At 40.0% G+C, this 24,580-nt stretch overlaps 1 protein-coding gene across 1 annotated transcript; it reads left to right on the forward strand.

The window, feature by feature from the left end:
- Nucleotides 1-915: 915 nt before the first annotated feature.
- Nucleotides 916-18,584, forward strand: LOC133440491 (zinc finger protein 850-like). The gene is made up of 2 exons (XM_061717757.1): nucleotides 916-986; nucleotides 15,219-18,584. Exon 2 carries the CDS (start codon nucleotides 15,225-15,227, stop codon nucleotides 17,229-17,231), a length of 2,007 nt encoding a protein of 668 aa, XP_061573741.1. The 5' UTR covers nucleotides 916-986; nucleotides 15,219-15,224; the 3' UTR covers nucleotides 17,232-18,584.
- Nucleotides 18,585-24,580: the final 5,996 nt, after the last annotated feature.

Here is a 24,580-nt window from a genome sequence, read left to right on the forward strand (position 1 = left end):
TGTGTAATATTAGAGAAATAGGAACTTACTTGCATAGTTTAGTTTATTTCGGTCATGAGATAACAAAAAAATAAAAGACAAACATCAAAATAGCTTTTACAAAATTAAAAATGACAACAAGGAAGCAAATACACTGTTCAAAGAAAAAAGTGTGCGCGTGTGTATGTATGTGTGTGTGTGTGTGTGTGTGTATATATATATATATATATATATATATATATATATATAATGTAAACACACACACCTTTTTTTATTTAGACCAAAAAGGTTTAGGCTGAAGCCTCAGGGCTTATTTTGCCTTTCCTTTTCAACAAAAGGCAGAACTACAGAAAAGGAAAAAAAAAGATACTAATAAGAAGAAGATGAAACGAACAAAGAAAATGAACAAAGAAGAGAAGAAAATAAATGTGGTCCCTCACGACTGAGGAGCATCATTTAGACAGTTGGATATTTAAGCAATAGCTTGTCATAATAAATATATAGTTGGTGATAATCAAGGTATAGTTTCAGTTAGTGTATCAAGATAATTTATATTAGGGTTCTATATTTATCTATTTTAGATTCATAATTTTTTTTTTTATTTGTAAATTGAGCTACTTGTTTTTAGTTCCACAGTTTCACCTTCGACACTGATATATCTTGATGTTTTATATGTTTTTGGCCATTTCTGCTCAAAAATGCCCGTTAGGTTGTAGCTGCTTTCCCTCTCCTGATTTGTTGGTGCGTTAATTCAGCATGGTTGACAATTCTGAATCTTTTTTTTTTGGAGTAGAAATATTGGATTTATATTTGTTTGATTTTGTTCCCCCATATTTCCACACAGTACGAGAAGGAAACAGAACCAGGACTGGGAGATGTACCAGGACCAGGAACGGGGTCAGAACCAGAACTGGGATCAGAACCAGGACTGGGATCAGGACCAGGACCAGGACCAGGACCAGGAGTCCAGCATCAGGACCAAAGCGGGATCTTCCTCTGGTCTGCAGGTCAGTGTTCAGGTCCAGGGGCCTCATTTATAAAGCTCGCTTGCTACAAACCTAAAAGATGAGACGCACCCTCTACGCAAAGGTTGGGATTAGTGATGCACCGAAATGAAAATTTGTGACCGAAACCGAACATGGTTCTTCGCAGTTTTTCATTTATTTTGCCAATTTTTTCACCATTGCATAAATCAAATACATTTGATTTAGGCTTTTCAAAGAAAAAAATCTTTTACAAAATTACAAGGTAGAAAATATTTGTTGAACATAAAAAACTGAACATTTTTTAATTTCCCAGCATTATGTTGTTTTGGTTCCACCTCCTGGTGAATGTTGGTAAAATTCTTATGGGGTTACTTTTTGGTTGACCAACGATTTATGTTTGTGGTGCAACCGTTACGGAGCGGCCAGTCTATTTCCTTATTTTACAACGCCGTTATTAATTGTTCGTTTTTTTTTTTGCCACTTATTCCACCGAAAACCGAAAGTGTTTTTTTGCCATTTTCGGCCGAACAATTTCAGTTACCGAACAATCGGTGCATCACTAGTTGGGATTTAAAAAGAAAAAACTAACCGAAAAATGTGCGTATCTCTACGACAACCCAGACCCTCCCGTAGGAACTTACTTAAGACACGGGGAACTGGCGACGCAGGCTGTGAGGTGGTGAAATGAAGCCAGATTCATGTCATACTCTTAATAATGTCATCACATATCACAACATATATCAGACTTATAATAAAATAACGCTGATCGTGCTGGTACTGGTACTGGTACTGGTGGTACTGCTGCTGCAGCCGCGGTGCAGGACACGCCGGGAACCTCCTCTTCTCCACCGCTTCCAACCGTAGAATGACTGAGGACAGAACAAATGAGGGGCTCCGTACAGCCTTTAGGGGCTCTGCGGAGCCCCTAAAGGGACACAGATTTTTATTTATATATATATATAATGAGTTTTATGCGCGTGTGAAACCTTTACGTGCGGGTGTAAGCCTAAATTATGGTTCCGCGTTAAAACGACGAAGAGCCTACGCCGTAGGGTCTGCGTTGGTGATGTGGAACCATAAATCAGCCTTGAGCAGCTCTGAGGGGAGGGTGGAGGGAGAGTGAGGCTGCCGTCCCGTCTTCGCACAGAGTGTCTTGATGATTTGCAATTACAGGTTGAGCCTACCGTTAGTTTTTAAACTGTAAAAAGTGGGGGGGACAAATACATGATTTTGAAAAGTGGGGGGTACATGTCCCCCCTGTCCCCAGTGGAAATTGCGCCGTGGCACTCACGACGTTTAGCGCAGCAACGGCGTGCTGCCACTCACTCGCTTTATTTTATACTATTTATATACTTTTTCTACTTTTACTGTGACCACCAAATAATGTAGTTTTCCTGTCCTCCACCTCATCCACAACACCTAGATCTCAGTCTCCGTGAAATTTAGTGGCACGGTGGCTCGACACGTTCATTCATCCTGACGCACAAACAGACTGCAGGAGCCACTGCACATGCTCAGCAGGTTCATTCATATGCAAATACTACTTTGCATTGCCCATTTATGGTATGAAGTGGGCGTGTAGAGGGCGGGATATGAGGCGAATTCCTCTGCGCAACCTTCCAGCTGGACTGTGATTTATAAAGAGAACATGGCGTGCACACGGTTTTATAAATCCAGATTTTTTTTTTGCGCCAGCCATTTTCGGCTTTTGGGTTTACGTGCACTTTTAGTATGAATCCTACGCACTCTTTTATAAATGAGGCCCCAGGTTCTGCTGCTGACGATGATCCAAACACTTTATTTTAGTACGTGTCTGTAACTTTGAACGGAACCGCAGAAAACACAAATACGTGATCTTCCCAGGAGACTTTGAAACATTCACTGATACAAATATCTGGCTTGATCTACTTAAAAAAATAAGTCAACTTTTTGCATGAGATTATTATGTAGAGCAAAAAAGACTAGTCTTTGTATAAACTACTACATTTTTTGTAGGTAAATAATTAGGAGTGTAACAATATATCGTGCCACGAAATTTTGCGATACAAAAACGTCACGAAACGTGTCGTGGAGGTGACAAAGTGTATCACGATATTGTTATTAATATTAATCTATTGTGTTGACTAGAAACACGCATCCGACCGCGCCTCGACCCGCGGACCAAAATCTGACTACGCTCAGAACTAGTTCCGTTTTGCGGTCCTGATCACGGACTTTTAGGTTTTTGAGCTCTGAACCTTTAAGTCTGGTGTAGAGTTAAGCCTTACCTTATTAAAATAAACCTTTTTCGGGTCGGGGAAAACTTCTTCCTAGTTCGAGAGTACTTTACTGTCCGCTCAACAGTGTAGGATTTTAGAACATCAACACAGCACCTAGTGCCGTACTGTGGCGTATCACTCCACCCAATCTAAAACAGACTAATCACTACAGATAAACTGACTAGTGTCATTATAGTCCCTGATTTACATCAGAATATAAAGAATATATTTATAAAATAAGGAAATAACCTTCTTAACTAAAATAAATCTCCTCTTACACTTATAAGGTGAGCATGAATCAATCTTTTTTATTATGTGAAATTGTATGTATTTACTTAATTTTAGTTGTTACATTTCTGGAAAAGAAAAAAGTAAAATCATACATGAGAGAAACTATTCAGTTTGTGGCTAAATATTTGTACTTGTATGAAACTGAAGATGCATAATGCAAACCTGACATTTACTTTTAGTTCAGTTTGTGTAAAATGGTTGGCCTGGCTTTCTCTTTAAAACTTAAACAGTTATAAAGCATTACAAACTGTAACAATAGGGCAAACACACAGCATAATATCATACCGTATCGTTATCGTGACCTCAATATCGTGTATCGTACCGTATCGTGAGATTAGTGTATCGTTACACCCCTATAAATAATACATTTTGCAGGTAAAGTCAACTTAATTGTACTTCATACAATGTACAAGGAAAGTACATTTGTATAAACCTCACTGCCTGCTAGGTTTGTAAATGTAAACACTTTACCGCTGGACAACTTAAAGCGCATGAACATTAATAACATGTTTTATATAAACCAGGACAGTGTTTGTTTCTAATACTGAATAGTCAGTAAGCAACTTAATTTTGCATCGTATCTCACTAGGGCTGGGAATCTATTCAAATGTCAAGAATCGAGTCGATATTGATTTGAGTTAGTGTTATTAAAAATGTTTTTTGAGCTGTTGCCTGAATTATATGACTGTAAAATAACTAGTGAAATAATAATTTCACAATAATTATTGTGAAATAAATAACTCAAATAGGCTATTCAATATCCCTCCTTTTTCAATATCCCTTTAGCTTGTGTAATTTATCACCAGACACACATAATGCCATGAAGCATCAGGCATTTTTCAGGTATTTTATGACAAACTTTATTCGATAACAGAAAGAAACCAAACAAGCTATAGTAAATATAGATAATATGAACTTTATTGAACTAATATAACATTTTGAAATTTAAGCGGAAGTATCCAAAGCACTGGTTGTGCACGGTTGGGGGTGTGTATAAGTGTGTATATAAGTGTGTATGAGTGTGTCCGTGTGTAACGTGTCTGGTGATTCAATGATCGGCAAGTTTTCCCAGCACACGGTTGACTGGAGATGGAAGGATACGAGCGAGGATCACTTACAGAGTGAAAAACATAAACGTTACAACCAGTGTTGGGGTAGTTACTCAAAAAAAGTAATCCATTACATATTACTAGTTACTTTTTTAAAAAGTAATCCCTTACACTACTTGGTTACTGGTTGCTGAAAGTAACTAGTTACATTACTAGTTACATTACTTTTGGATTACTCCACAATATCACCTGAGCTGCCTCAGAAAATTAGAATATTGTGATTTTCTGTAATGCAATTAAAAAAAACTAAAATGTCATACATTCTGGATTCATTACAAATCAACTGAAATATTACAAGCCTTTTATTATTTTAATATTGCTAATCATGGTTTACAGCTTAAGAAAACTCAAATATCCTATCTCAAAAAATTAGAATATCCTGGGAATCTTAAACTTAAACTGTAAACCATAATCAGCAATATTAAAATAATAAAAGGCTTGTAATATTTCAGTTGATTTGTAATGAATACAGTTGTTTTTTTTTAATTGCATTACAGAAAATAAAGAACTCTAATTTTCTGAGACAGTCCTGTAGTTGGAACCTTATTACTGCAGTGCCCAGATCAGCACAAATGTAAAGTCCCGTAATATCAGGTTAAAGGCTGATTTATGGTTCCGCGTTACACTTACGCGTACCCTACGCCGTAGGCTCTGTGTTGATTTAACGCAGGACCATAATTCAGGCTTCAGTCAGAGAAGTGTTGCGCAACGCGTGAAGACTCATGAAAGGCAAGTTTGATTTTCTTTTCTGTTCTCCCGTTCTAGATGAAGCTGAAAAGCTTAACGTAACTAAAGTAACGTAATGTTTTTTGTTTTAGAGTAACTATAATGTGATTACCCAAATTACAACTGTAACGCGGTACATTACTGCGTTACTGGCGAATGTAATCTCGTTACAGTAACGCGTTACTTTGTACCGCGTTACACCCAACTCTGGTTACAACACAAAAAGGCTGACGATCATGTACTTTAACGGTGACGTCTGTAATAGGTGGAATAATTGTGTATTACAGTATGACGCACTCTCCTCGCGTGCTGCGAGAGCGAGGTCCGTTTACAACGCAGCTGGTTGTCTGTGTGAGCGGACATTAACGCATATAGCAGCATAAACACAGACTCAAACAGACAGTCATTTCCAGCAGTAACAGTCCGCTGTCTGTACGGAGTAACCGGTGGTTCTGTATTTCTGTCTGTACGGAGTAACCGGTCGTTCTGTAGTTCTGTCTGTACGGAGTAACCGGTCGTTCTGTAGTTCTGTCTGTACGGAGTAACCGGTCGTTCTGTATTTCTGTCTGTACGGAGTAACCGGTGGTTCTGTATTTCTGTCTGTACGGAGTAACCGGTCGTTCTGTATTTGGGTCAATGACAAATAAGGCTTCCAAAAAGGTATTTTTAAAAAGTCTGTTCAAAATGGATGTAATGTATAGTGTTGAGTCTTGAACAATGTATTTAAACAAGTCTCTTTTCTTAAATAACATTTCAAAGTGTTTAAATTCATTTTTTGAATGTATTTTTAACTTCACTGCCCAAAAAATGTCAGGTGGCGCAACCAAATATTTGCAAAAATATATGAATTTTCCTACTATTTATTCTAAGTGAAATCTTTGGCAAGCATCCCTTAGAGTGTCTACAATGCCCAACACATTATTATTTTGTGGTTGTGTTTTGTATCTACAATATTTTAAGATTATTGCATTCCAGTGGCCAGGTATTTAGTGTCTTTAGAATCCAATTTTACATTTAAAGGCAGAAAAATAATTATTCAAATATACAAATGAATGCATGTACTACAATAGCTATTCACATCATAGTTATCAACCATTTGTTCCCTTTAACTTATCATAGTTATCAACCATTTGTTCCCTTTAACCTATTATTTATTGGTTTAAATGAATATTTGATATGGTTGCACTACCTGACATCAGTTGTGCCACCTGACGACATTAGTAATGACAGAAAATATGCTGGATAATTGCAATTTTTATTTCAAATACATTAGTGATGACAGGAAATATTCTGAATAATAAGTGTTTTAGTCAACAGTCTCAAGTAATCAAAAACAATACATCACATGAAAACACATTCAGTAAATAGCAACTGGAATAGGCTGCAGTGCAATACATCGATTAGATACAACAACAATTCATGTTTTAGTTTGATACACTTAAAAGAAACAACAGCTTAAGTCCATTGAAACATTTTATGTCAAATATCCAAATGTATTCCAAGATTTTAAAACATTAAATGCATAGCAACTGGAATGCAACACTATATAATAACTACATACTAAAAAAAATGGATTGTGATTTAACAACAATGAATTCATGTATCACAAGAAATTTGAAAACATTTTGAAATATTTGTTCAACACTGGTCAACTGGGAACAGTTGGCTAATATCCCATTTCAGGTCTTGAAGCATTCCCAGTCTGCACAAGTTAGTTGTGTGTGCCGTGAATTAAGAGGCTCTGGCTCTGAGATCACTTTGAGCACATCAGTTGTGTAATAAAAAATGATGTCAGCAGGAAGGGGCCAAGTGAACTTATTTTTTCTTCCCATCTGCTGCATGCAGCTCACCTCAATCTCATCACCAATTACCTGAAGAACCTGTCCCACAAACGACCGACCTTCATATTTGACTAAGATGAACTTCCCATTCAGATCATTGTCATCTTGGGCACTGGCCTGGGTACTGGCTGTTTGCAGGTTGACCATTGTGGTGTTGTGGCATTGGCAAATATGCGGTCTGCTGCAGAAGCAGGAGATCTCCCTGTGCATGATTTTCCCTGGTTCAGTGGAGATGACCTGGTGCATTGCCAAAGTTCCCTTTACAGGGGTGAAGTGAGAAAAAATAAATTTTGTGTCCTGAGGATGCCCTAGATTCCCAAAACACAGCTTTAGTTTTAGTCAGCCACGCACCTGCTGTTTATCATAGCAAATGCCTGTTTTTCTGTGGGAAAGGGCCTGGTTCGCACGGGATTTTGGTCCTGTGGGAGCCGAAACGTATTTTGAGAGCTTGCAGACCCCCCTCCGCAAGGTGCTGAGGGAAAGGTATAAAGACGCGGTAGCCGGAAGTGGACTTGAGAGTCTGCCGTGGGTCAGTGCAGGACGCCCGGTGCGGTTTTAACTTGGCTTATTCTATCCGGACTGTGCCCGGCTCTCCAGTCCCGTGTCTAGGTAAGATAGGCCTTAAAAACCTTTGTAGTTGTCTGTGATGAATATTGCTCAGCCACTTGCGGGGGGTAACCTGACACTTTATCCTAGCAAACGAGTAATTTTGTGTGTACTGCTGTCTGCGGGGGGTAACTCGACAAGTTGCCCTAGCAAACTGCTGGTTTTGTGTGTACTGCTGTCTGCGGGGGGTAACTCGACAAGTTGCCCTAGCAAACTGCTGGTTTTGTGTGTACTGCTGTCTGCGGGGGGTAACTTGGCGAATTATCCTAGCAAACGGGTAGTTTTGTGGATGTCTTCTATGTAAATGCTTGCTTTTTGCTAATAAATGTATTCATATCTCATAGCAAAGGCGAGGTGTGTGTGTGTGTGTGTGATTCATTTTGATACAGCCGACCACTTCTAGAACCTAATTGAGATTTCTCCCAAAACAAGGGGGCACAACCTCAGGGACTGCTTCATCAAATTTTCTGATGTCCTCTTCACTCACCCACAAGAACTTGATCTCAGATTTTCTCTCTGTTAAGAGGCTGTAAAAATCTTTTGGGGTCTGGACATCTGCACCCCTTTGGACAGCAGAGTCAGCAGTGCGCTTGACTGCACCACCAACTCCATCTGGGGCACCTTTTCCGTGGGACTTCTCAGAAAAGTTCCAGGTCACCTGCTTGAAGCCTGAGAGGAAGGGGATGGTGCTAAGCAAGTAGAAATTTTTCTTGTTACGGTACTGAGTAACAGGACCGTCACTCATCACATTCAGGATTGTGGGAGATGGATTGCAATTCTTCATCACATCCCTTAGCACTGGCTCCAAGTGGGCCCAAACAGCTCTCTCATCATGCCGAAGGGATGCAGAGATGGTGGCATAGGACTGTGAGCCAGCTGCTGTATAAGCCACATATGTTAAAAATTTGGTCAATTGTGCTGAGAGACAGTTAATCAATTCCATGATTGTAGAATTTCGGAGGAGTGAAAAAGAGAGGCTCTGAAAGACAAGACAAGACAGGACAAAAGCAGCAGCAGGGCAGATGGGAAGGGAGAGCAACAGAAAAGCATCCGCCTTCACCGAGAGCCGGAAGAAGAAAGGATATTGGATATTTATACATAAGTAATAACATTTTGAATTGGATTAAAAATGTAGTTTTACGGGGAGTCTATGGAGGGATGCTGACTCAGGAGAGATATGTCTCTTGCTGATTCCTGATTCGTGCTGCTGCATTTTGGATCAACTGGAGCAAATTCAGAAAATGACTAACATCATGCTAATGGGTTGGTTGGTGATGGGAAGGTTTATTTATTGTGTTTATTTGTAAATATATGGTGAAAATAGATATTGGGTGACAAAACTTTGAGTCCTTGTTCTGTGATAATTTTTCTGTTTGTTCATAACTGCTACACCAGGGGTCGGCAACCCACGGCTCTTTAGCGCCACCCTAGTGGCTCCCTGGAGCTTTGTCAGAAATGTTTGACCTTTTTTTTTTCTCTTTTTCTTTCTTTTTTCCTTTTTTTCTCCTTTTTTTTCACGACATTTCGACTTTTTTCTCGACATTTCGACTTTTTTCTCCAAGTGCATAATGAAAAAAAAAATCTTCCCCCAGTTCTAACTAATATAGAAACATGCAACATGTGTTGTCTTCATTCTAAGGCTGATACAAGACTTAATTTTTTGGGGCTCCAGACATATTTGTTTTTTGTGTTTTTGGTCCAATATGGCTCTAAAACATTTTGGGTTGCCGACCTCTGGACTGGGAGGAGACTGTTAGGTCTAAATCAACATTACATAAGTTCGTAATGAGGAAAAACACAGACTGCTTGGAATGGTCTTTTAACACACCTCTGCAGAAGGGGGGAGAGCAGAGCAAATACTTCCCAAGTACTCTCCTCCCAGAAAATGCTTTTATTGAGAAACTTGACAGGAACTGACCGTATATGGCCAGTGAACAATGGGTGGAAGTGATAAGGTGTGATTGAATCATGACACTACAGTAGAGTGATTGAACCAGGACAGTCCAAAACCTGAGTAGATCAGGAAGTGGCTGTTGTGACATTTGTTAACAAAGCTTGTGACAGTCTTCAGAAGGACAAAAACAAGTTTAAAGGTTAATTAACCTCACAATTCCCTCCTGTGTTGTCCTTATGAAACTTCAACTAATAACCGTCCATTAGGCTTAGGATAGTATATAACACACTTAATACAAGCTTGTTGACAAGTAATTATATGTCAAGGGAGAGGCGAAAACCCAGGCTATATGGGGCAAATTCCTCACCGACCCTCCTAGTGAGCAATCACTCATGGCCAAGGCACATACAAGCTTAAAACATTTCACAGTAAACAAAATGAAACAGTCTACAATCCAGTGTCATCATAAACATCCTTATCATCAGTTAGTTTGTTGGTAATAGACTTCAGCACCGTAAACAAACTTTCATGATGGCAGTGCAAGAGAGCACTGACCCGTGGCTGGTGAGTAGGCATCATGTGAGCTCTTCAGTGGACAAAGGTTTTGATACCGTCCGACTTCCGGCCTACTCAGGGTCTGGAAAGTTTTTTACTAGCTTGCACTGTGACTGGTGAACCCACGTAGATCGTTCAGCCATTTTTACTGCTGTCAGTGTCGTGATCTGGACAACAAAGGGGCCGTCCCAACGGGGTGATGACCATGTTTTTCGTTTCACCACTTGAATCAGGATCTGGTCACCCGGTTTCAGCAATTCCTGCGTAGGAGACAGAGGAGAAAGCGGCAGCTTACAAGAACTTTGAACATCTTTTCAGCAAACAATTTACTCATCCACATCGAGAGTGGATCTGCTTCTTCAGCTTTCTCTTGCCATGGTTCCCCTTCCCATAGAGGAAGCTGGAACGGGCGACCATGCACAACCTCAAAGGGTGTGAGGCCTGATGGGTTTGGGACGATTCTCATGTACATTTTGACTAATGGCAAGCATTCAGGCTATGGTTTTCCAGCTTCTTCCATGGTTTTCCTGAGCCTTAGCTTAACAGTGCCATTAGTTCATTCCATTAGGCCTGCACTTTGTATTGTCCACTTCTGGACAACTCAATGAAATCCATATGGATAACTCCAAATGGATAGGTCCCTTGGGGACACAGACCTCTCTTAGGTCTGATATTGCCTTGCGTGTTATGTCTGCAACAAGTTAGACAGCGCCTACAAAAAGTTTTAAAGTAGGTATTTGAATACTTTGTGTACTATACCCTCATCCCCCCTGTTGAGACATGAGACTTCCCATGGCTCAATTTAGCCACCAGGGGAACAGGTTTTTTTGGGAGTACTGGTTTGTTTCGCAGCATTGTTTTGCATGTCAATTAAAACTTTAATTGAATGTCAACAGAGGTGGGGGTCTCGTTGTCATCATCCTCTTCTTCTTGACCTTTCCCTGGAAGGGTCAGGGCTGCCAGAGTCCTGACTTCTACCCAGATAAGTGGTTCTCCGACTTCTTGACCTTTGCACCCTGGCAGGTCGGGGGTCTGAGTTAATGATTCTCTAGGGTCGGTTATCTCTATGTCCCTCAGATCACCCCGCCTTCACCTTAGATTAGATTACTTGGTGTGGCAAAACCTGTTAAATTCTGTCTCCTACCTTAGTCAAGGACTACAGAATTTTCTTATTTCAAGCCAAGTGGGTTATGGTTTTATTAAAGTAACAACACACGAGTTAATAACATAACGGTCCAGTGAAGAAACGGTTAATCACATAACGGTCCCGGCCGTTCATGCTCGGGTGCCTCACACACAAAACTGTCGTGCAGCAACTCTCCTGCAATGTAAAACAATAGTTCCTAGTGTGTGTGTGTGTATATATATATATATATATATATATATATATATATATATATATTAGGGGTGTCACGGTACACACAAGTCACGGTTCGGTACGTACCTCGGTTTAGGGGTCACGGTTCGGTACGGGTTCGGTACAACGTGAAAAAAAATACAAAAAGTCCCAAATGTATAAGACGAGTTTTTTCTTCCTTTATTTTGATCATAGCATTTGAAAGTTAAAGTTTGTTCAATTGGCTACAAAACTAAAAAGCATCTCTTATTAATGTGTAAAATAAATAGAATAAAACATTTAACTTGTGCATAAGTGTTTTTAATTTTACCACGGACTGGTTTATGTGAGCGCGGATGGGACATTGTAACGAGGCTCGAGCACTTTTAATAAATACTTGAACCCGGGCTCCTCTACTGCTGCATATGGGCAGAGCCGTCTGGGGGCGGAGTATTCTCCATGGGCCCTTATGATAGTCATTTTAACGTTCAACAACATCATCCTACCCATCAAACTACATTTATTCTCACTTTTAGTGAGCCACACGCACACACACACACACACACACACACACACACACACACACACACACGCCTGACAGCTGTCAATCACACGACTCTGAAAACTCAGATAGTCACGGACTGGCTCAGTTCCATCTTTAATACAATTTAAATACAAAAAAAACATAACTGGTCTAAATTACACAATCTATCTAGATAGATAGACACGGCGGTCTATAACATCATTTCTGAGCTCTATAACAGAGAATAGACTCGGCGGTCTCGTTGACAACAACACACAGCTCATTCAAATAGGCAGCTGGTCAAGAAACGGATAAATAAATTATTTATGAAGGTTACACTGACTCACCAACGGTAGTTGACTCTTCCATAACCCAAAATAATCCAGGTAACGTGGAAAACGGGGTAACATTCAAAACTTTGTACAAATTTAGTCCTCTTTTAAACTTTAGCGCTAATCTCCTTCACGGCAAATTTGCTGTGACTGTTAAGGCTGATTCATGGTACCGCGTTACACCAACACAGCGCCTACGGCAAAGGTTGCACGTCGCCGCATAACCTCGCCGTAGACTGCCCCGTACCCTACGGCGTATGCTCTGCGTCGATTTAACGCAGAACCATAAATTATGCTTTACACCCAATCCGCGTTGGCCCACGGCCCTGATGCGTTCAGGACAGTTGTAAATTAAGAATTAGAACATTTTATCGTTATTATAGCCTACAATTTATGATGATATATGAATTGCACATATATTTATTGATATGCACAGACTAGTACACATTTAGGTCTGTAATGGAACGTGACTGTTGATATTTATAAGGGGAAAAAAAAAACGATGATTGATTTTTTTTGTTTTTTTTTAACTCAGTCAGACGTATTTCGCCGTATGACTGCGTGCACCGAACCGTGACCCCCGTACCGTGACGGGACGGGACGAATACAAATACCGTTACACCCCTAATAAATATATATATATATATATATATATATCATATATATATATATATATATATATGAACAATAACCTATTGTTACAAAACCTACTCCACGCTGATCACATCTTTAAGATTTGTGTCCAGTGTGAATATGCTGGTGTGCACTAAGAGTTCCTTTGTGTCTAAAACAGGGGTAGGCAATTCCGGTCCTCGAGGGCCGGTGTCCTGCATGTTTTAGATGTTTCCCTGCTTTAACACACCTGATTCTAATTAATCATCGTCATCAGCGTGTCATCCAGGGCTGCACAATTCTGTTAATGACACAGGTACTTTTATCACGGTGTGCTGAAGCAGGGTAACATCTAAGACATGCAGGACACCGGCCCTCGAGGACCGGAATTGCCTACCCCTGGTCTAAAAGGACTGCTCAACGGGTTTGTTTCTTCTCCATACACCCCTTTCTGTGTAAAATGTCACTGACATGCATTTGACAGTATAAATATAGATAGATAGACAGATAAAATAAAGAGAAATGATGGATATGTTTCACGCTCGTGTAACAATCAACCTAATCATACACATCTCATACTTACATTGGCAGAATTACATTTTTATACAATCAAAACACACAAAGACCAGGTCAAATACAGTATTACAAAAGTAATCTGTAACCATTCGAACAGTGAATTAAACCAATTTGACAATTCTACGTCACTATGCCTGCATTCAGGGCTTAGAATAATTCAAAAAGACTAGTTCCAAGAGGGGAGCTTCTCACTTGAAACACCAGCAGATAAAAAATCTCCCACGTCTGACACAGATAACAGATCACATCATCTAAAGAAGCCAGTTATTTGTATCATTTTAACAAAAATGTCAACAGACAGGCCCATAGGAAATTTCAACACTCAACCCACGGACATCTAGTCCCAAAATGAGAGGATCACCTCCACTCTGGATTCACCAAGCCTCTCACCCATGCAGCCTCCCATCAATGCGCAGCCAGACAGGCAACGGAGCGCGCTTACACACACACACACACGCACACACACACACACACACACTGCTGCAGCTGTTTCACACACAAACACCCTGCACCATGACCTTTGGCCCTGCAACTTTGCAGCAGCTCCTTTTTCTCCACTATCCCGTATCTCTCTTTTCCTCTTGCTGGAACCTTGTCCCATTTTGAACTTTTTAATCAGTTTTGCTTTTAGTATTAAATTACTTTATTTTTGATCTTTTAAATTCCGTATATTATTTCGCACAATTTTTTTCCACAATCTTTTTTTTTTACCTGTTTTTAGGGACACCCCGTCGAGTCTTTTGGAAATTATTTTAGGTTCGCAATAAGTTTTAGTTTAACCACGTATTTGTTATTTTAGCAATCTTTTTAACTTTTTTACGTTTCTTTCAACTCATAAGTTTCGTTTTGACAGTTTGGTTTTAGCGCTGGTTTAATTTAGTGAACAATCGAAACTTTACTTGATCATTTTGGAAACCGCAACATTGGCAATAAACAGCTTCTATCATGAACATTAGACAAAAACAAAAGCACCAAAGGTAAAAGTTGGTACCATTGGTACCAAAAGTACCAATGGTGAGATTTTACCCATCCTGCAAAAGCTACAGCAACACTACACCGTGCAGGAAGAGGACTCTGCCTTGATTGTATTTGTCACTGGCTCACTGGCTTTATTTTTGAGTTCATATATCTTTTAAAAAGGACAGTTTATTTTATTTATTTATTTTTTCTTTTAGAAACATTTTGGAATCGTGGAAGTGCCAGGGAATAATGCATGTTGTATTTGTTCATTTCTACAGGAGAATATTTATTTTATTAATATTTAAATTTTATATGGTGATGCTAATCAACCTTTTGTTGTCCCTTTTTTCCCTAATGAGAATTGATAAGGGAATCGATACAAATCGAATCGTTAAGCAGAATGAAAAATGGTTGGAAGAGCTTATCAATACCCATCCCTATAAATGAAATATTTTGATGGTTTTCGTGTTAGTAGCCTTAACCATTTACACTTTTGATTTGACGCACTGAGATGTTTCATCTGAAGGTTTCTGGCTGTCAAGAACAGCACTTTAGATCGACAGCACTTCATAGAAACTGAAAAGCTTTTGACAGTCAGCCAACAAGATAATTTAATTCTTCTCTGTCCTTACAGAAACATATGTGTGGAGCAGCTTTTACCCAACAAAGTGATCTAGAGATTCACCAACCTATTCACACTGGAGATAAACCATTCAGATCTGATCAGTGTGGAGCAGCTTTTACCCAACAAGGTCATCTAATGACTCACCAACCTATTCACACTGGAGATAAACCATTCAGATGTGATCAGTGTGGAAGAGCTTTTACCCGACAAAGTGATCTAAAGATTCACCAACGTATTCACACTGGAGAGAAACCATTCAGTTGTGATCAGTGTGGAGCAGCTTTTACCAGACGAGATCATCTAAGGATTCACCAACGTATTCACACTGGAGATAAACCGTTCAGTTGTGATCAGTGTGGGGCAGCTTTTACCACATCAACTAATCTAATGACTCACCGACGTATTCACACTGGAGATAAACCGTTCACTTGTGATCAATGTGGAGCAGCTTTTGCCACATCAAGTCATCTAAAGAGACATCAACGTATTCACACTGGAGATAAACGATTCAGATGTGAACAGTGTGGAGGAGCTTTTACCCGACAAAGTGATCTAAAGATTCACCAGCGTATTCACACTGGAGAGAAACCATTCAGTTGTGATCAGTGTGGAGCAGCTTTTACCAGACGAGATCATCTAAGGATTCACCAACGTATTCACACTGGAGATAAACCGTTCAGTTGTGATCAGTGTGGGGCAGCTTTTACCACATCAAGTAAACTAATGACACACCGACGTATTCACGCTGTAGATAAACCGTTCACTTGTGATCAATGTGGAGCAGCTTTTGCCAGACGAGGTCAACTGAAAGTTCACCAACATAATCACACTGGTTATAAACCGTTCACCTGTGTTCAGTGTGGAGGAGCTTTTACCCGACAAAGTGATCTAAAGATTCACCAACGTATTCACACTGGAGAGAAACCATTCAGTTGTGATCTGTGTGGAGCAGCTTTTACCAGACGAGATCATCTAAGGATTCACCAACGTATTCACAATGGTGATAAACCGTTCAGATGTGATCAGTGTGGAGGAGCTTTTACCACATCAAGTAATCTAATGACTCACCGACGTATTCACGCTGGAGACAAACCGTTCACTTGTGATCAATGTGGAGCAGCTTTTGCCCAAAGAGGTCAACTAAAGACTCACCAACATATTCACACTGGTTATAAACCGTTCACTTGTGATCAGTGTGGAGCAGACTTTATTCAACAAGATAAACTAAAGATACACCAACGTATTCACACTGGAGAAAAACCGTTCAGTTGTGATCAGTGTGGGGCAGCTTTTACCACATCAAGTAATCTCATGACTCACCAACGTATTCACACTGGAGATAGACCGTTCAGATGTGATCAGTGTGGAGCAGCTTATACCAACTCAAGTGGCTTAACGACCCACCAGCGTATTCACACTGGAGAAAAACCGTTCAGTTGTGATCAGTGTGGAAAAGCTTTTACCAGACAAAGTGATCTAAAGATTCACCAACGTATTCACACTGGAGAAAAACCGTTCAGATGTGAACAGTGTGGAGCAGCTTTTACCACATCAGGTAATCTAAACATTCACCAACGTATTCACACTGGAGAAAAACCGTTCAGTTGTGATCAGTGTGGAGCAGCTTTTACCACATCAAGTGATTTAAGGACTCACCAACGTATTCACACTGGAGATAAACCGTTCAGTTGTGATCTGTGTGAAGCAGCCTTTACCACATCAAGTACTTTAACGTCTCACCGACGTACTCACACTGGAGATAAACCATTCAGATGTCATCAGTGTGGAGCTGCTTTTACCACATCAAGTGGTTTAACGAGTCACCGACGTAATCACACTGGAGGTAAACCGTTCAGTTGTGATCAATGTGGAGCAGCTTTTACCCAACAATCCGTTCTAAAGATTCACCAACGTATTCACATTGGAGTTAAACCGTTCATTCGTGATCAGTGTGGAGCAGCTTTTACCACATCGGGTAATCTAATGACACTCCAACGTACTCACACGAGTGATAAACTCTAAAGATGTGATCAGTATGAAGTCTGGAATTTCAAAAAACACCTCAGCACAGCAAAAAAAAAAGCAAAATAATCAGACATCATACCGAAACTCGAAAGACTAACAAATGATGCCCCCTGGACACCTCCTGGGAAGGTGCTGCTGCAGGTACATCCCATGATGTTTCCTAAGTCTTTCCATGACTTTCACACAGATTATGCAGTGGACAGGAAGTCATCACCATTCATTTCACCAGTGGGACATCACAGAAGGAAACCTGCTGAATTCATCTTCCACAACCAATCGTGCTCGGTTGACTTTGTGTTTAAACGCTGACTGTTCTGTTGTCAGTCGTCCAGTGTCATGGAACGGTTTCAAGAGCCAGTCCTCTAAAGCAGGGGTGTCGGACTCCAGTCCTCGAGGGCCGGTGTCCCTGCAGGTTTTAGATGTTTCCCTGCTTCATTGCACCATGATACAAGTGACTGTGTCATCAACAGAACTATCCAGACTTTGATGACAAGCTGGTGACGATTATTAATTAGAATCAGGTGTGTTAAAGCAGTGAAACATCTAAAACATGCAGGACACCGGCCCTTCTGGGATTCAGTTTGACACCTGTGCTCTAAAGGATAAGTAGAGTCTCCAAGAAGGAAATACCCAGCATTCACTATATTCCTGATGTGAGATAAGAAGATGTTTCTGCGACTGGCTAACTCCTGTGTATATGTATGTATGTATGTATTAGATATGTAATCAACCATTTGTCCTTGAGAGTAGGGCTGCAACTAACGACTATTTTAATAGTCGACTAGTCACCCACTATTGAAACAATTAGTCGACTAATCGGATAATTAGTAATTTTTTTTTAATTTAGGCCCAGTCCCAATCCCCCCCTAGTCCAACTTTTCAGCACTACCCCTAAACCCCTTTTGCGCGTTCCCGTGAGGGTAGTGGTGTCCTAATTCCTCTTTGCATGTAGGGCTAGTGGACATAACGAGGGCTAGTGGACATAATGAGGGCTAGTGGACATAACGAGGGCTAGTGTGTATGAATCTAGTCCTTCAGAGCGAGGGATTTCAGATGTTGACTAGCTGACCGAGGGCCAGAAAATAATTAATTAAAGCAACCCCATACTAAATTTAAGAAAAAAAATACCGTATTTTCCGCACTATAAGGTGCACCTAAAAGCCTTTAATTTTCTCAAAAACCGGCAGTGCGCCTTATAATGCAGTGCGTCTTATATATGATCATTACGGTAATTTCTGTTACTGTAGTCAGAGGGATTGTGGGTAATGTAGTTGGTGTCTCTGAAGTAACGGCGCTAAAAACGTCAGGAATCGTCACAGACGTTCAAGACAACAGAGCAAAGCTGATTTTTATTTTGTTAAAGTTTGACATACGGTACTTTTCTTGCTTTTTTTTTTTTTTTTTTTTTTTGCATTTGCATTTGCATTTGCTGTAGGATTTTGTAGCATTTCCTGTAGCGCAGCTCCATCAAGTAGATACGTAACTCAACCCCAGCCTCTTTAGTTCAGTACTTTACCATATATTTAGTGCGCCTTATATATGCGGAAAATACGGTACTAATTATACGATTAGTCGACTAATCGTTTCAATAGTCGGTGACTAGTCGACTATGAAAATAGTCGTTAGTTGCAGCCCTAGTGTGGTTGGGCAATTAGTCAGTTTAATTTAGAGCGGTTTAGAGCTAAATTTGCGTTTAGTGTTAAGTTTACTGTATGCATATAACTGCGTAACGCCGGCAACTACCGGCATTACTGTTTATTTTTTTCTGGCGCCGTTTCGATCGGAAGATTTGCATCACATGTTTTATTGTTTTGATTTATTGTTTTCCCCCTTTTTGTAGTTAAGGTTTTGTTATTACTTCTCCTGTATAGTTAGTGTTTTGTGTTTTTAATGTAGTGAGCCATCAGGCACCTAATGTAAATAAATTCTGATTGATTTTAATGAGTTGTTTGTGTTGTAATGGCTAATTTGCCGAACTCGTAACTGCCTTCAATATTATTCTGGTAGAATACTCTATGTTTTGAAACTGATTCTGCTGTTAAAGTTATCATTTTCCTGGTTAAAATCCAGGTGGTGCCCCGTCTTGATTAAGTCATTTTGATTATTCAAGTTGATAAATAATCTACTTTATTAATTATTAATAATTGTTGAAAGACAATTATTAATAACTCTTGATAACTGAAACTGCTACAGGTCGGACATCTCTGTCACCATGACGACCGTATGGGACGACTACCGGAGATTAAAGCCAGATCCTAAAACATCCCTTAACTGTGTCTGAACAGAAAAACATTCAAATACATTTTGCAGCGAAAAACCGGTTCTGTAAAGTTTTCTTTTAAAATAAAACTAAGATGTCACGGAAAGGTTGGTTGGTACGAACTGATGTGATTCAGCAATAAATTAAAGAAGTTTTTATTGAATGTTTAGGCAACTTTTGTAGAATTTATTAAAGGATATTCCCTTGAGATGTAACATCTCATTTTCAAGGGGGTCCCAAGAAAACATACATTACAATATATTACATTACAGTACAGACATACACGACATAAAACGACCACCCCTCCCACATAAGTCTAGTTACAAAATAGACTAATTGAATAACCGAAACAATGAGATAAATATAACATAATAGAGAGAAAAAAAAATAAAGGAATAAATAGATGGAAAAAAGGACAAAAAATACATAAATAAATTAAAAACATAGGCAATTTGTTTTAAGGTGAGAGTATAATGACAACTTAAAACAATAAAGAGGTAATAGAACGCAAAAAGAGGAAGATTATTCCAATCTGATGGAGCTTTTAAATGAAATTATCTTTTACCAACCTTTTGAAATTCTAGGAACAAAGAAAAAAGGAAAATTCATATGTCTGAGTGAGTACGGAGAGTTATATAGAATCATGAGTTCTTTTAAATATGGAGGAAAAACAGTGAAAATAAACACATTTAAAAAGGAAGTGAAGCCGGTGAAACTGACTCTAGATTTGGGTTGAAACCAGTTCAATGAATCAAACACAAAACAATGACGTGTTTCTGAAAGGACAACGTTCTGAATTAAATAACACAGTCAGAGGTTTGAGATGGGGATCATGTGGAGTCAGCTGAAGCTGCTGCAGGTCCAGAACGAGCCGATAATCGCACAGTGTCTGCCCGGCTTTAGGGGTCATGTGTCTTTAAGAAAATGGGTGTACGGACCAATACAAAGAGCAACTGTGTATCAATAAAGGGGGTCCAGCTATGGAATAATTTAGAAAATGAACTAAAACTATGCACTACTGTAACCAAATTCAAAAATAAAATATTATATTACAGTATACAATAAAATATTAAATAAGTATCAAACATTGATATGATAATATAATAATACCATGAAAGTATTGAAATGAAAGTGTTTGCACGACCGCTCTCCGCGGCCGTTGAGCCAAGGAGTTGGTGAAGCAGCACCACATCAAACCAGGTGGACCTGGACCAGGACCAGGACCTGGACCTGGACCAGGACCTGGACCAGGACCTGGACCAGGACCTGGACCTGGACCAGGACCTGGACCACGACCTGGACCTGGACCTGGACCTGGACCTGAACCTGAAGGTGCCCTATAAGCCATTTGGTATGTCATTCTTTTTACACACCCTACTCCTAACCTCTGCTCTCCGTGCTGTACAGTCTCTAGCCAAAAACCACTTCATTTATCACTCCTTGCAATTTATAGTATGTTTTTTGTTTTGTTTTTGTCTTTGTTTTTTTGTCTTTGCTTCTTGTCCAGATACCTCTGTTACTTGTCCAATATATCCATTCTTTTTCAATGTTTGAATCTAAATTACTAGTTTTGTTTTTTGAAATTTTGCAAATTTCCCCTCTGTGGGACTATTAAAGGATTATCTTATCTTGTTTGGTATAAAACCTCCTGAGTCGAGGTTCATAAAAGGGTAGGCATAATAAGCCTCGGCTTCAGTCTATACCTTTTCGGTGCCATTTAAAATATTGGACCTTTTTTATGTTGTATTATGTTGTATCCAAATGGACCGAAATAAAAACTCAAAATAAAAAAAAAATCAAGTGTTTTTTTTAAAGGATAATTATCCTCATTATCAAATTTAAATGGATTAACTAGAGGGAGGAGACAGGGAGGGGTGTTGTGCTCCCCTCAATTCCACGTTGTGTACGCAAGATTTCCACGCACGGATTCACGTTGAAATCCCCGCACTCTTTGTACACGAGGCCCCGGGTTTCCCATAAAAGCCTCAACGCAGGGAAGAAAAGGAACTGCCAAGTCGTCATGGAAACAGAGCTGAGCATCTTCACCGAGGAGAGTCCCAAAAGATGAAAAATATTTAGTTTAATGAGTCTGACGATGGTTCTGTTACTCTAGGGCAGTGTTTCTCAATCCTGGTCCTCGTGGGCCCCTGTCCTGCATGTTTTAGATGCCACCCTGCTTCAGCACACTGTGATAAAAGTACCTGTGTCATCAACAGAACTGTGCAGACCTTGGTGACAAGCTAAGGTGTGTTGGTACAGGGAAACATCTAAAACATGCAGGACAGGGGCCCACGAGGACCAGGATTGAGAAGCACTGCTCTAGGGTGTATTTCAGATGTGTCTCTTGCATGTCTAGGGTTTGTCTCGGTTATGTCTCAAGTGTGTCTAGACCAGGGGTCGGCAACCTGCGGCTCTAGAGCCGCATGCGGCTCTTTAGCACCGCCCTAGTGGCTCCTGGAGCTTTTTCAAAAATGTTTGACATTTTCTTTTTTTTTTTCTTTTTCTTTTTTTTTTCTCTTTTTCTTCTTTTTTTCTTTTCTTTTTTTCTTCTTTTTTCTTCTTTTTTTCTCTTTTTATTCCTTTTTCCTTTTTTAATCTCGACATTTCGACTTTTTTCTCGACATTTCGACTTTTTTCACGAAATTCTACTTCAACATTAATCTCGACATTTCGACTTTTTTTTTTCTCTAAATTTTGACTTTTTTTTCGTCATTTCCACTTTTTGGAAAGTGGAAATTTTTAATGAAAAAAAAATTCCCCCAGTTCTAACTAATATAGAAACATGCAGCATGTGTTGCCTTCATTCTAATTCTGATACAAGACTTTTCATTTTTTGCGGCTCCAGACATATTTGTTTTTTTGTGTTTTTGGTCCAATATGGATCTAAAACATTTTGGGTTGCCGACCCCTGGTCTAGGGGGTATTTTGGGTGTGTCTCAGGTGTGTCTCGGTTATGTCTCAAGTGTGTCTAGGGTGTATTTCGGGTGTGTCTCCGATGTCTCCAATCCTAGATTAATCTCCATGGTCACTGAGCTCTGGTCTGAAATGGTAATCAGTTCCATCCAGCAATCTTTCTACATAAATCTGTTTCGGTCCGTCGTAACTTCCATGCGCTTGCGACCTGAAGGGGACGTCCATCGTGTGGACGCAGAGATCTCCAAACATCTACCGAACCCATTTCCTTTATCACATTTTGGAAAGGGGTTCAGTATTTGTCCGCATTCTGTCGAGTCTATTGTAAAAGTGAAGTCTCCTCGCTTTTCAGCCGCCAGAGCGGTGACTTTCCTTAAAAAGGACCGGCAGTCTTTATTCGGGTCATACACATTCACAACAGTCCGTTTTACCGACCGCCACCAACCACCTTTGTTGTTTTCAACTCAGGTTAATTCATAAGTTTGTTCACTCAGGTCGTGCGTCACCGATCTCAAATGTTTGGCCAAGTTGGCGAAAAGTTGATAAACAAAAGATCACAGTCCATTAACAGAAAGTTCAGCGGTGAAGTTCGTTTCAACACACTTCAGGTATTTTTTCCAAACGAGTAATCCTTCCAAAAAAGTTAGATTTGAAAGCACATACTTCCTCCAACGTGTTTCTTTGTTTCTTTGTTTGCTCCGCCACACGTCCGCCAGCGTTTCCTTTAATCCTCAAAAAGTCCTCCCGGCCCTGATTCTCTTCCGTACAAATCTTCGTTAACAGAAATGTTGAAATGTAATATTTATTCTACACATTTTTACAGCATTGGCAAACGTTAAGAATGTCATGTTTTCCTACAGAAACCACATTAAAACTAAAAATATATTTCCCTCCCCATCTATTTCCATTTTCAAACATTTTTGAAAAAGCTCCAGGAGCCACTAGGGCGGCGCTAAAGAGCCGCGGGTTGACGAGCCCCGCGCTAACTACTCAGCAAACACACCCCCAGAAGATAATTTGAACAAAAATGAAGAAAAACGTCCTTCTGACACCACGTACCCCCAACTGCCCCCACTGGGTTTCTGGGGGGGGAAACGCAAAGGTGGAAACGGGAGGAGGCTCGGGCGTTAAAGGTTCGTCCTGCCACCCCGAAACTGTAGAACGTCAGAGAAACTCAACATTTAAACGAGGGCAGTGGAGTGATGGAGCAGGTCTGGAGGTCTGGAGCGGGTCTACTTTTCTCAGTCAAAAGTGTTACCAGGGCAACGCTAGACGCCAAAAAGCAAAAAAAAAGGCGAAAATTCGGACGCTTATTGCTCGGCTGAACTTTATCGTAGAGACATCGTTCAAATTTACAAACACTCGGCCCGATTGGCACTAAAGGACCGTACAACCTTATCAAGCTAGTTATTACGGTTTTTGCGATATTCAACTTTCAATTTAAAAAAAAATCCATTTTATTTTGGACGCTTGTTGCTAGGCAACCGTTTATCGTACAGACATCATTACAACATTGAAAGACCCGGGGCGCGTTGTACTACACCATATTTTAGTCTCATCATTCTAGCTATTACGGTTTTTGAGATATTCAACTATGCTCATTTTAATGCGAAAAATGTGATATTTAATGGTTGCATTAATGGGCGTGGCCTAACGGCTCAACAGCGCCCCCTAGAAAACTTTGTGCCTCAAGCCCCACAATACGGTTTGACGTACATGCACGAAAATCGGTACACACCTGTATCATGTCACAACTTAAAGAAAAGTCTGTTGGCGCCATGGCCGAAACCCAACAGGAAGTCGGCCATTTTGAATTAATTGTGTAATTTTGGCGCAATTTATGCCATTTTCATGTGTCGTGCTTTAACTAACTCCTCCTAGCAGGATTGTCCGTTGGACATAAAACTCACTCAGGAGACACAAAAGACGTTAACGATGAAAAGTTATCAAAATCGTGAGTTTTTTTAAATGGCGTGGCCGTGGCGCCGTGTCAAACTTCAACGCTAAACAGGAAGTGATACTAGTAGCTGATTTGTCGATATTTGATATTCCTATTTTCTGCCATAACTTTTGAACCGGTTGTGATAAAGACATGTAGGTGGTGTCATCGGACTCGGTATTGAGTACTTGACCTTCATTGGCCTGAATTAGCCCCGCCCCTTCTTCTGATTGG

This window comes from Cololabis saira, chromosome 3, assembly GCF_033807715.1.
Source record: "Cololabis saira isolate AMF1-May2022 chromosome 3, fColSai1.1, whole genome shotgun sequence".
In the NCBI taxonomy this organism is placed as follows: Eukaryota; Metazoa; Chordata; class Actinopteri; order Beloniformes; family Belonidae; genus Cololabis; species Cololabis saira.

What these genes read in the sequence shown, in the direction of transcription:
- LOC133440491 (XM_061717757.1), top strand. Translation starts at nt 15,225, where the DNA reads ATGTGTGGAGCAGCTTTTACCCAACAAAGTGATCTAGAGATTCACCAA.